Genomic DNA, 14,123 nt, shown 5'->3' on the forward strand with positions numbered 1-14,123 from the left:
AATAGCCAATATCAGCACTATTTTCTTCATAATTTGTTCCCAACAATCAGAGCCAAACCGGACTCCTAACACTAGGGATCCCCACACTAATGAAATGGAGGGCCCGTCTTTTTGTGAATATAATAGGGAAAATAGACCCTGCCCCTTGTTGGGTTTCCAAGCTCGTGGGAAACTCCCCTTATGGTATAAGGTTAAAAGGTGGCTAAAAACGTTGCAAGTCTATGCAGTATTTGCAGCATCTCAAAAACATTGCATGGTGGTGATTTGTTGCCGCTTTGCAAGCATTTATTGAGAGTTTTCAAAACACCCCATCTATGGACGGTGGCACCTTTGGAAATCCTTGGTGGTCTTGTTGGAGACAAGATAATAGGCAAAGATATTCAAGGTTACGGCTCGTAGTTGCAATAGAGGCGATGCATTGACGTCATGTTCAAAACACCAAGAAAGATTTACAACGAAGCTCGAACGCATTGACAACTCTCCAAAGTTTCACATCTTGTTTTTCACTCGGATGTGTATGCCATATATGTCAATTTAGTGGCTTTTCATATCAATTGGATACAGCTAGCACTAGGGCAAGTCATGGAGAACATGAAGATTTGCTTCAAGAACATGGTATACAACTTCAAAAATTGTTATTCTCTATTCAATATCCTAGATGTGTTATGTTTTGTTATATTGTCAACACAATCATCATATATTTTTTGTCAAAGTTCTCAGTTGTCAATGCATATCATATCAAAATTTGTACGCGTTATAGACACTGCCACACATAAGTAGTAAGACCTCCCAAAAACATTTGTTATGAGCCCATTTTTGTCCCGCTCCTTATGAGGTTACCACCTTAAACCCAAGGTTTGCCAGTGAACCAAAAACTCCATTTATTGTGATAGCTAAATTTTCAACTTACACCCTATTTGTTCAAAAGGGGGTTCACTATCATAGCACCAGGTCATGGATACACCAAAATCCTTGGTTGTAAGAGAACCTAAAACTCACGGTTGACGAGTACACCAAAAACTCGAGGTATCATGAGAGTGGTCTGTTTAGTTTAGACTTGAGGGGGGGATTGTCGGGTTTCCAAGCCCGAGGGAAACTCCCCTTATGGCATGCAAGCAGGCTCAATTAAAAGTGGAGTTTGCATGGTTAAAAGATTTTTATAGTTGTAAGGTTTTTTACAAAATACACACAAGATATAGCGTTGCTTTTGTTTCATATTGTGTCGAGCCTCTTCTCTCTCTCTCTCTCTCTCTCTCTCTCTCTCTCTCTCTCTCTCGCTCTCGTTCTGCACGCACCTCGCCATGGTTCCTCACTGGCTTCACCCCCCATAGCCCTCAAAGCCTAACAACCCCCCTCTCTCCCTCCCACCAAAAATAAAAAATAAAAAAATAAAACACACACACACACACACACACTTATCTAACAATAGTGTGTGCGGCGTGTGTGATACTTAATCATTTGTAGCATAGAATGTGCACAAACGTCACTAGCATTAAAAGCACGTAGACAAAATGTGTATTGAAAGCAACATCTCACATCTCTTCATTATTAGTGTCCACAAGGAGGAAGGTCGAGCAAAGGTTAGCATTTTTATTGAAGCAATTTGCACACACACTTCCAAACCACTTGTAAGTGTCTCTTGTCGCCTCTCCGCTCATCTTCCATAGCTTTCATTAATGAAGTATTTTATATGAATATTGATATTATGGTCTCTCTCTCTCTCTCTCTCTCTCTCTCTCTCACACACACACACACACACACACACACACACACACACACACGAACGACACTATTTAACACCTTTTTTGGAGAGGATCTACGGTCCTCTAGATCCTTGGTGATCCTAGACCGTTCAATCCATTTGGGAAAAAAATTATGATGCAAAGGAAATGGTAGCATTATATTGAGTACTTTTGGCACGCTCGTCATCTTTAGTTCACATGAAGTTCACCTTAGGTTTATGCTGAGTTCACACCACCAAAATGTAGTGCACATAGCTTGCAGAGTTCACATGTAATTCACTTATAGTTTACATGCAAGTTCACAACACATTCACATTTGCTCGAGTGTACATCAAATTCACGTTCGAGATCAATGGTTGTGACCTTTGTCGTGAATGATTGATAGGGTGCAAGGATTTGGGACGTTGGATCTCCGCAGAGAGAAGAGGGGGGGGGGGGTTGGTTATATTCGCGGGGGCGCATTGCTTGCAACGATACACACTATGTGGGTTGGATAGAGCATTGCTTTGTGGACTAGGAGGTTGGGGGTTCAAGGGCCATCCGCTTCGCATGAATTCAATCGACGGCGGATTTAATGCCAGCCGTTAATGCTTTCACGTGACCCCACCACTTAGGGTCGAGGACACGTGACACCATTTTTCAAATGGGGTGTCATTTAGTAACGAGGCCTCCAGCCCCCTCTAGTTTCAAACTAGGGAAAATTACCAAAATACCTCTCTAATTTGTGGAAATTCCCAATATACCCCTCAAATTTCAAAAATTCCCAAAATACCCTTGTATCTATTTTCGTTGGATTCTTCAACATTTTCTAATCTTTATTCTTGTTTGACTACTAAGATTGGTTTTTGAGTGCTTAGCATGTAATTTGTCGCAAATTACCTCGCAAAAAAAGTGAATTATGTCCAAAAATAATGAATCAATTCATCTCCAAAGCCTACATAACCGACTCAAATTTTAGTTTTAGCATCCTGTATAGTAGACAATCACTCGTCTTATGAAAAGCTACAATCTTTTGTTTTTACTCTCACAACCAGGGGTATTTTGGAAAATCTGAAGGGCATTTTGGGAATTTATGTTAAATTATGGGGGTACTTTGGCAATTTTTGAAATTTGAGGGTATTTTGGGAATTTCCACCACAAATTAGAGGGGTATTTTGGTAATTTTCCCTTCAAACTATGTCTGGCGTCAAGTATCATATGGGGCCATGGGCCTTTAACAAATTGCAGCGAGACAGGAGCTGAAGCAAAGTGAAAAGCAGCAGCTCTCTGGGTGCCTGAAGGAGGTCCTCTCCAGAGAGGCACGGTGGTTTCTGAAGTATGTAACGGAGAAATGGCCTGCACAGACATTCGTCGCTCCTACCAGGAATGCTTTCCGGAGCCTTCTCCCCAGGTATGCGATTGCTCTTTGTTGAATTTCAATCGAATCTCACCCTCATGACACCAACTTAGTGCTTCGTACATCACAGAGAGTCCCGACACCTTCTCCATCATCTCACAAACCTGCAAGAGAGTCAATGAATGGGATGCACCATTCACCCTGGATCAAAGACGAGGCACACAGAAACAACAAAGATCTCCATGTGCAGAACGCTGGGAAAATGGGTGATGTGAATCAAAAGTGGGACCGAGCTGCTGTTCTCGACCTGATAAAGTCTTGTGCTAACCGGAAGGACCTTCTTAAAGGCAGTTGTATACATGCTACTCTTCTTGAGAGAGAGCTGCTTACAAATGACATCACCCTAAACAATGCCCTTCTCAGCATGTACACCAAGTGTGGTGCACTCGTGAAAGCGCAAGAGTTTTTCGACCAGCTACCTGTGAGGAATGTGGTTACATGGAATTTTCTGATTGCTGGGTATGTGGGACAGGGACTTGGAGCTGAGGCAGTAGCCTATTATGGACGGATGCGTAAGGAAGGCCTCTCCCCAAATGCAGTTACATTCATCTATGCTTTGAAAGGGTGTGGCAACATCCGGGCTGTTGAGAAGGGTGAAGAAATACATGCTGAAATTGGCAGGCAGGGCTTATTGGAACGCGATATTGTGGTTGGTACTTCATTAGTCGACATGTATGCCAAGTGTGGTGCTCTTGCTAAAGCACAAGGAGTTTTTGACAAGCTTCCTGCACGGAATGTGATTACGTGGACGGTGCTTATTGCTGGGTATACCCAACACGGGGCTGATCTTAAAGCTCTAACCTGCTTCGATCGCATGCAAGATGAGGGCCTTTCTGCAGATGCAGGCACCTACATTTGTACTTTGAAAGCTTGTGCGAGCATTGGAGCAGTTAAGAAAGGCAAAGAATTACACGAAGAGGTTGACAAGCAGGGCCTATTGGAAAAAAATATTGCATTGGGCACTGCATTGGTTTACATGTATGCTAAGTGTGGTGATCTTGAAAATGCGCAAGCTGTGTTTAATAAGCTTCATGCTCACGATGTAGCCGCTTGGACTGCACTCATTTCTGGATATACCCAGCATGGGCCTGCTGATAGAGCTCTGTATTGCTATGATCAAATGCGAGATAAAGGCTTTTTTCCAGATGCCATCTCCTTTGCTTCCATTCTGAAAGCTTGTGGCAGCTTAAAAGCAGCTGAGAAGGGTCAAGAGATACATGCAGAAATTAGTAGGCTGGGACTTTTAGATGGAGATATTGTGCTAGGGAATGCATTAGTGGACATGTATGCAAATTGTGGCAGGCTTGAAAAAGCACAAAGAGTGCTTAACCAGCTGCCAGCACGAGATGTGACCTCTTGGACTTCACTAATTGACGGATATGCCAAGCATGGGCTAGGCGATGAAGCTTTAATTTGCTTCGGTCAGATGAAACTTGAAGGCCTCTCTCCAAACGCAATCACTTTTATTTGTATTTTGAAGGCTTGTGGCAGCATAGGATCCCTCATCAAAGGTGAAGAATCACACATGGAAATTGACTGGCATGGATTACTAGGAGAAGATGTGGTCCTTGGTACTGCATTAGTAGACATGTACAGCAAGTGTGGTGCACTTGCCAAAGCACAAGAGGTATTTGACAAGCTTGCAATGAGAAATGTAGCCGCATGGACTGCCCTCATGGCTGGATATTCTCAGGTCGGTGAGGTTAGAAGAGTGCTTGTTATGTTCACTGAAATGGTAGAAGAAGGTTTGAATCCAAACTCTATCACGTTTGTGGTTTTGCTTACTGCCTGCAGTCATGTTGGCCTACTGGAAGAAGGGCAGCTTTTGTTTGTTACTATGGCTACCCACTACCATATCTTGCCGAGAATAGAACACCAAACTTGCATGGTAGATATGTTCAGCCGTGCAGGGCTCTCTGAGGGGGCTTTGTGCATCATTGAGAAGGTGCCACCTTCCCAGCATCTCCTGCTCTTGTCAGCGTTGCTGGGTGGTGGTCGGGAATGGGCTAATTTGGAGCTTGGAAAATGGGCCTTTAAGCATGCAGTACAGTTGAACGAGGAATTTGTGGCAGCTTATGTCTCTTTGAGAAGTATGTATGCTTACGCTGGCTTGCAAATGGATGCAGATGAGGGCTAAAGCCTTAAGGATAAAAGAGATTTGTGGAACTCATAAGATGCTAGTGGATATTTCTCTGAAAATGGATTGAGGAATTGTATGCGTGGCAAGGAAATTGAAGAGTATTTCACATGTTTGGATCGTATCTCTAGCCTTCTATGATGGCAGAGTGTGAATGAGATTTGATACACTGTGAAATGATTCTTGCTGCAAAAGACATGAAGCTATGGTGTTGCATAGGTTGAAAATTAATTTTTGAGGCTAAGAGCTCCTACGAGCTGAGAGCAGAGTTTCTTCATTCTGTTAAAGAGGGCATTATCAGGCTACCAAAGATGAGGAGAGCAACTCAAAAGCTGAGCTCCTACAATTTTTGCGGTGGGCACTTCTTTGAAAACGCTGGGTGGTCCTCTGTGGTAGGACTTGCTGCACTTAAAAGAGGACATTGAAAAGCTCTCAAGGCCATGAAAAGCAAACGGTATGGAGAAAGGACTCCTTGCTTTTAGCCAACAAGGAGAGCCACATGTTGCCTCTTAAAGAGATTGACTCGAGGTGGGTAATGCCAAGACCGAGTCCCAAAAGGACTACAAGCAATGCATTTGAGGACATAAGTAATCAGTTGAAATACAACAAACGTGTAAATTTCAAAACAAGGCACAGCAGACATTGTGGGTCCCCAGCAAATTAGAGTATCCCAATGTAGCAAGGCGCAGAACAAGTCAACTTCAGCTACGTCGATGGACAAACCCCTTCCTCGCTCCCTCAACAAAAGGTTCACTTGGGGGGTTACAATCAAGCTCAGATATGCAGTGCACAAGTAGCTACAAGTGAGGTAAACCCACTTGGAAGGAAAACCTCAATTTATGTCACATGCTTATGTTGTAAATGCAGTTAGATACGGGGCTATGCTGCTGCTGCTGTCGAGGCCGCATTTCTCTTGGTGTTACTGAAGAGTCTGGCAGGTCTTCGACTCTTGATTCATGTTTTTGTAATCTATGTCTGGATGGTTGGTATGCACAGTCTTCTACCTGATAGAGCCACTAGCTTTCTGGTATCTCATCCAATTTTTTCTCGTCCGGCTGAACTTTGTAACTATGAACTAGGCTCTACAATTGTCGGTTTTCTTTGAGACTTTGTAGGTTTCTGTTATAAAATTATCTTTTGTCAATGCTGTAGAGAACATTGGTGCTAAAAAAAGTGTTGTTTTACCTGCAAACCTTGCAAGAACCTCCTCTAACTAGTGGATATTTATTAAGGCCCTAACTGTGCTGAACTATAAAATGCCTCAACGAGGGTGGAAATTCTCATTGCGGTTTTGCACAAGAGCTTACCCCAAGAAGACTATAGTGCAATCACCACCAATGTAAAGTTGCTATGAGATCCTAAGTTCTAACTTGATATCCATTGCAGCTTCTCATGGTTGGGAGGCCACAATGGAGCTTTCTTTCATTATATGGCAAAGCGCGTAGAGATGTGGCATGTTGTGGGCAAATGATTACCATATAACCACGAAACTATTTTGGCAACTTGGTCAAAGAATTGGAAGATGATGAAGAGAGATGTAGAAGAGGAGGGGCCCCCTGTGGGAGACAACAACCTTGAGAAAGCTTGCAAGACAGGGGCTATATAGGTATTCCTTAAGTAAAAGGTAGGTATTCCCTAATTAAAAGGTATTCCTAATGGTTTCAAAAATCAAAAGGTATTCCTACTTCAAAGATTCCCTCAACAACAACAAAAACGATATGTTAGTCTATATCATGTAACAACGGGGCGAAGCACATAGATTTGCAACAATATTAGCTTGGTAGGACAAATACAACATTGAGCGCGCGCGCACAAGAGAGAGAGCGAGGATACTTTAAAGAGAAGAAAACGCTAAAGCAAAAATAAAAGAGAAGAGAAACACCTCTTTATTTGGACACACAAGGTCTTTTGACGGTCCACCTTCATATGTCTTTTGACTTTTCACCTTCATTGTCTTTTCATTTTCTAAACTCACCCTTCACTTATGCACTTGATATGTTTTAAAAGAAATTTTATTTTTCTGAGATTGAGGAGACCTAATGGCTTCAGAAAAATTAAAAGATATTCCTAGTTCGAAAATTCACTCAACAACAACAGAAATGATACACTAGTTCTTAGCACATAGTAACGGGCTATGACGAAGCACGTAGATTTGCGAGAGTAGTAACTGGGAAGGACGGGTACAACATTGAGAGAGAGAGAGAGAGAGAGAGAGAGAGAGAGAGAGAGAGAGGATACTTTAAAGAGAAGAAAACGCTTAAGGAAAAATAAAGGCGAAGAGAAACACCACTTTATATGGACACAAAAGTTTTTTTATTTTTCACCTTCATATGTCTTTTTACTTTCCACCTTTATCTGTCTTTACATTTTCTAAACTCACCCTTCACTTATGTACTTAATATTTTTTGAAATAAATTTTATTTTTATGAGATTGGGCAGACCTAATAGGTAGATTGGGTGGAAATCTTTTAATCTTGAATTGCTAGGATTTTTGTTTTCGACGCACCAGAGGGCTCATAGGAGGAGGTGCTTATCCCTTCCAAATATCAGACATGAAACATGGTTAAGCAAGGGTCGCATACCATTGGGCAAGAGCCATGCATAGGAATCACCATGGCCACCTAATTGATGCGCCACCTTTTGGGAACGACGGAGAGAACTTCTAGCAACCAACTAGGAACCTTCTCCTCGGGTGACCCACCCGAGGAGGAGGATGCACTCGAATGTCCAAGGGCAAGAGCCCTGACAACGTGAACACTAGGTGAGCACAATGTGTTTCTCTAAAGGTGACCCAACTGGCGATTTGAACCCACAACCCATAGGTTGAGAGGCCAAAGCTTTACTGTTAGACCAACTCTTTGGGGACTGACTTGCTAGGTTTTGGATGAGGACTCAAGGGAGCCACTTGGAGGATGTCAACTACACTCATAATAGTAACGTAGACACTCGTATTAGTACCAGGGAATCTGGGTATGGATAATAAAGCATATGAAGGATTAGTTTGGTTACAAGTAGGACAAACCGACCACGAGAGAGAGAGAGAGAGAGAGAGAGAGAGAGATTTGATAACTTGCTAAGTATATCCTTCGCTTCTCTTTGTTTCTCTCTTTCTCGCACACTTAGACTTACGTCAACCATATTCCCACACTTCATCACCAATTTATTTATTTTTGAAGCAAAATGGAATTTTAAAATACTGAGATATACGAAAAAAAACATCTATGAGCTAGAGACTAGTGTCCTAGTAGATAGTCCTCCTCCCCCTACCCTCTTTGAGCTGAAGGATCAACTTAGAAGAGAAGAGCTCCTAGCTACAAAGGCTTTTGTGATTTGGACTAGAGAACTCTAGGCTCGCAAAATTGATACTCCAGACAAAAGCATGCTTATTTCACTTAAAAGAAAGAAGATTAAGGATTGCATCCCTAATTCAAAGGATAAAAATGGAAACATTTTTCAGTCTCATAAAGATAACTTGGAAGTGGCCAAGGCCTTCTACCCAGACATCTTTTCATCTCCCCTCAAAAAAGGGGTTGGTCATACTAAGGCTAGAGCATCTATCACCAGAATAAGAAAAAAGATGGTACACCCATTCATGGCCAGAATAATGGACCAACCTCTCACAAAGGGGAGTTGAAAAGTACTAATGAATCTCTTAAGGTTGGCAAATCCCCTGGGAGTGAACGTTTGCCCAATAAATTTTATCAACGATATGAAGACTTTCTCATTTCTCATTTGATGATGGTATGGCAAGAAGCTTTGAAAGTAGGATATTTTTCCTCTATGATAAACACTGGGGTTATCAAGCTCACAACATATCTGACTTCTGCTTACAAAGTTTTTGCCCTAGCTTTAGCAAGGAGACTCAATCCTGTAATGCATGATATTATTCTTCTAGAGCAGAAAGGCTTCTTTTATCCTGGATGCTATCATCACATTGTGGAAGCCATAGACTATGCTGAGGACTCTCATCAGATTTTTATGTTTTTTAAAATTGATTTTGATAAGTCATATGACAAGATTGGGTGAGATTTCATCTTCCAATCTCTGCATGAAATTGTTTTTGGTAAAATGCTTATCAGATTTATACATTTACTGTTTGGCAATGCTCTGGCTAAAGTAGACATAAATCGTGAATTTTCTGAAGCAATCACACTAAAGAGGTCCATTAGATAGGGATGCCTAGTTTCTCCTTTGCTTTATGCTATTTGCTCAAATTCTTTGACTTGGTTGGTTAAAGATGCCATTGAAATTGGGAAAGGGATTGGCAGAGCCTTGTGACCAACAAGAAGCTATGTTTGCAACAGTTTGCAGATGACACTAATGCTATGATGCACCATGATATATAGGCTGTGAAACTTTTTGGGAATGCCTTAATACTTTTTGTGATGCTAGTGGTTAGTGGTCAATCACTCCAAAACAGGATTCAAGACTTCAACAAGGTCTACACCTCAAATCGATACAAAAGCAGGATATACTCAAAGAGAAGTTGGGAGGGTCTTCAGGTTGCTGGGGCTTCCCATGGGTTTTAGTTTCTCTTTTAACTAGAGATGGGATTGGGTGTCGAATAAGACTAGACAAAAAATTATCCCATGGAAAGGCCACCAAACCACTATGTCCAGTAGGTATTTTGTTCTTAATCATTACATTATGCCATCACTAATGTACATCTCATCTTGTTTGTAACCAAAAAAGTACCAATTGCAACAACAAGCCTTCTCCTTATTCAGATCTTTTCTACGTGGATATAGATATAGATCACCCAAAGATCTCAAAAGTGGCATGGAACACTTGTTGTCTACCAAAAACTAAAGGTGGACTAGGTCTGCTGAATCTGAACACGATATCTACAAAGATGGCAGGAAAATGGGTACTGAGGTGCATAGAATGAGATGAATTTTGGGCTATGCTTCTAAAAAGGAATATGAGAAACTTCAAGATTCAAGAATACAAAGCCTGGCCAAAAATGTCCTTGAGAGACATTGTGTTGTCCCCAGCTAACTCCTCCTAATGGTTCTAAACTTATGTGTAGATTCTAGGAGTCATGACAAAATATAAGGAGATAGTGGAAGCTTACCTTCAAATTTATGACTAACCTATATTTTTTCCTTCAAGGTTCTGGGAGTCATAGCAAAATATAATGAGACAATGGAAGCCTACCTTCAAATTTATGACTAATCTATATTGCTTCCTTCAAGATTCACCTAGGTTTGGGTGTTTTGCAGATTTCTATAAATTATCCCTATCCAAAAAATCTCACAAATGTCATAAAGTTGGATATCATATATGGGGTGATCTCTATCAAGGCTTCAATATCAAAGAAGATGCCACCTTCAAGGATAGTTCAACTTGAGCCAAAGTGATGCTCCTTGGTGTATATCTAGACTTCAGATTGTGTTGGAAAATATTCATCTCTCTTTAAGAGGGGATAGTCACAAAGCACGCCTTGTGAAGCTAGCTAGAAAAATTTATCTCAGCTATAAGCCAACACATGGAGTGGAGGAAGGGCTTAAGACAACAAATGGAAATAGCAATGGAGTTGCAAACAATGGACTTATAGGTTAAAGAGCATCTGGGCCTACCACATAGCAATTAAACAGAGTACTCTACTATGGCTGATTATGCATCAAGGCATATGGTGTGGTCATCATGCTCTCAAGATTGGTGTCAGTAATAGAATATGTAACATGTGTAAACTCTACATAGAGGATACTTCTCACCTCTTTTTCAAATGTAAGGACTCCAAAAAAATCATAGCAAAGGTGCAACCTTGTGGGCTATTGTGCAAGATTAACCCAATTGAAGCTAAGGACCTTCTCTTGGGCAATTGCAAAGGCTTTGATATCCCTCTCTAGAACATTTGGAGAGGGATTATTCTTTGCTTTATTTGGCTGAATAGAAATGCTGCAGTTCATAATTCTACCCCTCAACACCCTCATGCTCTACATCAGAAACTTAGGGGAGCATATGATATGCTTTGCAAATATATCACTGAAGTTGTTGACTCTTCAACCTTTTTCAGGCCTAAGGTAGGACTGAGGGGGAAGGCCCTAATCTAACATGTATGGTCAAGGGGGCTCCTAAAATAGGGACCACGGGTCTATACAGGGGCAATGATGGGTGGAGATTAGCATGCAATATCTCCCTCTGTCCTCACACTAGGGGTCTATATAGAGGCAAGACTGGGTGGAGATTAGCATGTGGTAGTTCTCTCTATCCTCACACCAGTATTAGAGATTGAGGGAGAGGGGCAACAATGAATAGGCGTGGAGGGATGGGCATGAAGCATGCATACTCCCCCCCCCCCCCCCCCCCCCCCCCCCCTCTGTGTGTGTGTGTGTGTGTCTTAACCATACAAGGCAATGGCGGGTAGAGGTCTTTGGGTACATCTCAACGGAAGGATTGCTTGCATGGCATGACGAGCATGGTGGGTGTGAAGCGACCCTTGCACACATGATGGTGGCAAGGTCGACTTGCATCAAATCATGTTGTTTCTCTCTCTCTCTCTCTCTTTGTGTGTGTGTGTGTGTGTGTGTGTGTGTGTGTGTGGATACGTGTTGCCTTGTGGATCCATCTTCGTCTCTGCATGGCAGCCAATCGAACACTCCCCTGCGTTCTATCTCTCCTTCTTCCATCACGCAGAGTGTGAGAGCAAGGAATATATAACCTGTCTCAACTCCAAGCCTTGTGCCCCTGATATAGGCAACCCTTGAGCTTCGGGTCAGACTGGCTCCTAGCTCCCTTGGTGTGATATTACTCTCCCTTGGAGAATCATTTTCATCCTAAAAAAAAAAAGTGAAAAAAATTAATCCCTTAGGTCTGTCTTTCCACTTGACTAATGTTTAGTGACATACATGATGATGCGTACGTAAATCATGATAGTCAATAATGCGCTCAAGTTCATGCGGCTGGGATAGAGGTTCAATGAAATCAACCAAAATCTACAAGTCAATGATATTGTTGTCCCTATGCAAGTGTTTATCTAAAGGACTTACATGAAACATGGGATGAATATGAGAGTGTGCATGTAAACAAAGTTTGTAATCCATATCTCCAACTCGTTTAAGTATCTTAAAAGTTCCACAATATCTCATACATAATTAGGTGTTGGTCTAGTTTTCAAACTTTCTAAATGCTCTGGTACACGCAAAAATACATTTTTTCCTTTTGTGAAGGTAACTTGTCGATGTTTCTCATTAGCATACTTTTGTATCTGTCTTGTGCTTGTCCTTGAGCAAGTTTCAACATATCCATGTGATCTTGGAGAAAATTGTTGACCTGCTAAAGTTTCTCAATTGCCAACCCTATTGTAACTAATGATCTAGGTTGAAAATTATACATAAGTATGAAAGGATTAAAACTAGTTCATCACATCCTTGGTGAGGCATGCAAAATGGACCTGGTGGCATCTACACCAGGATGACCTCATCAAGACTAGGGGTACCAACTAGCTTGGGATGCAGCTAAGATGCAAGAGACCTAACAAGAAGCCTACCAAAAACACCGAGCATGGAAACACGATGATCGATCAAGCACCTAATCAATGTGCCTAGAGACATTAATGTGTTTCCATTGGCCCGTTGTATCTTGATCATGAATGAGATGCGATATGCCAGAAGGAATCAACAGGGTGTATCACAAGGATAGGAGCAACCACAATATATACACAAAGTCGTGCACCAAGAAAGGAACCAAAAAACAATCAAGAGAAGTTTGGAAGTGAGATTTTGTGCAAAGAAAGAAGAGAACCCTAACATCTCTTGCCACTCGATGCATGGCCGAAACGCGCGGTGCAAGTGTGCTTGGTGCTAACAAGGTAGAGAGAGAGAGAGAGAGAGAGAGAGAGAGAGAGAGAGAGAGAGAGAGAGAGAGACCTTGGAGGTCAAATATGACCTATGGGACCAAATGAACATGTCACGTGGTGTGAGTGGAGGTCATAAGTGACTCTCGATGCTAAAAAATAGCTAAAATGAGCGTTGCAATAGAGAGTCCACATCATAGTTGGGAGAGGAAGGTATGTAGGGAGAGCTCATGGCTGAATATATGGGGAAAAGAGGACCTAATGTGGTCAAAAGATGAGCACTCAAGTAGTGTGTGGTACTCACTCTCTCGCACTTGACGAGGGCATAAGGTGCAAAGTTGACGAGACTCCTCGCCAGTGCCCCAACGTCCTATCTTGCAGCTTAGAGAATGGGATCTAAGACAAATGGAGGCAATGGTGCGGATCGCACTCATCAACGGATGGGCTCAAGGATGTAGGGATGGGTTCGGTTACCTCGTTGGAGAAGAACAGAGATTTGTAGTTTGGGGAAATGTGTGTGGTGTAATGGCTGAAGCGAGAATCTCTAGATTTCTCCCAAGCCGTGATACATTGGCTTTGTAAGAAGGCCTCATTAACATTAGGGAATTTCGGAGGTCATTTGGAGGGCCTTCTAAGAAAATGTATTTTTTGCACTCTCTCTCTCTAGAAAAATGGCAAATAATAGAGCTGGGTCTTTCATAGTAAAAGTTCAAAAAGTGTACTTTAAGTAGATTCCTTACTCTTCTAAAAATTCGTTCGTAGTGATTGAGGGATGATCCTCTTTTCAGTTGCATTGAATGAACCTTGTCAATATGGAGGGAATGAGGCTAACATGGAGGGACGAAGGCGCAGCCGCTATTCACTTTCCATTAAACCTACACATTTGGCTAATGGCGCACTCCTCAAATGGCACAAATGTTACCCAGAAACGAGCCAAATATCATCTTCACATTGATTTGGACAATGAGTACCAACCATTGATTAAGCGCAGTAAAACAAACACACATATACCTCCCGCTTCCATAGACACGCTCAGAGCTCAGGGAGCTA

General features: G+C 41.9%; 1 protein-coding gene across 1 annotated transcript; it reads left to right on the forward strand.

Annotated features, from left to right (window-relative positions):
• The first annotated feature begins 2,930 nt into the window (after positions 1 to 2,930).
• Positions 2,931 to 6,373, forward strand: LOC147441604 (pentatricopeptide repeat-containing protein At2g03380, mitochondrial-like). The gene is made up of 2 exons (XM_086483175.1): positions 2,931 to 3,132; positions 3,209 to 6,373. The coding sequence occupies exons 1-2, from the start codon at positions 3,073 to 3,075 to the stop codon at positions 5,273 to 5,275; spliced, it is 2,127 nt and encodes a 708-aa protein (XP_086339301.1). The 5' UTR covers positions 2,931 to 3,072; the 3' UTR covers positions 5,276 to 6,373.
• The last annotated feature ends 7,750 nt before the right edge of the window (positions 6,374 to 14,123 follow it).

Source organism: Adiantum capillus-veneris, chromosome 15 (genome assembly GCF_014529385.1).
Source record: "Adiantum capillus-veneris isolate H3 chromosome 15, ASM1452938v2, whole genome shotgun sequence".
In the NCBI taxonomy this organism is placed as follows: domain Eukaryota; kingdom Viridiplantae; phylum Streptophyta; class Polypodiopsida; order Polypodiales; family Pteridaceae; genus Adiantum; species Adiantum capillus-veneris.

Excerpts from the sequence above, each read along its gene's own strand:
- LOC147441604 (XM_086483175.1), top strand. The coding sequence starts at position 3,073 with ATGGCCTGCACAGACATTCGTCGCTCCTACCAGGAATGCTTTCCGGAG. Across the intron at positions 3,133-3,208 it reads TTCCGGAGCCTTCTCCCCAG|AGAGTCCCGACACCTTCTCC; the intron begins GTATGCGATTGC and ends CGTACATCACAG.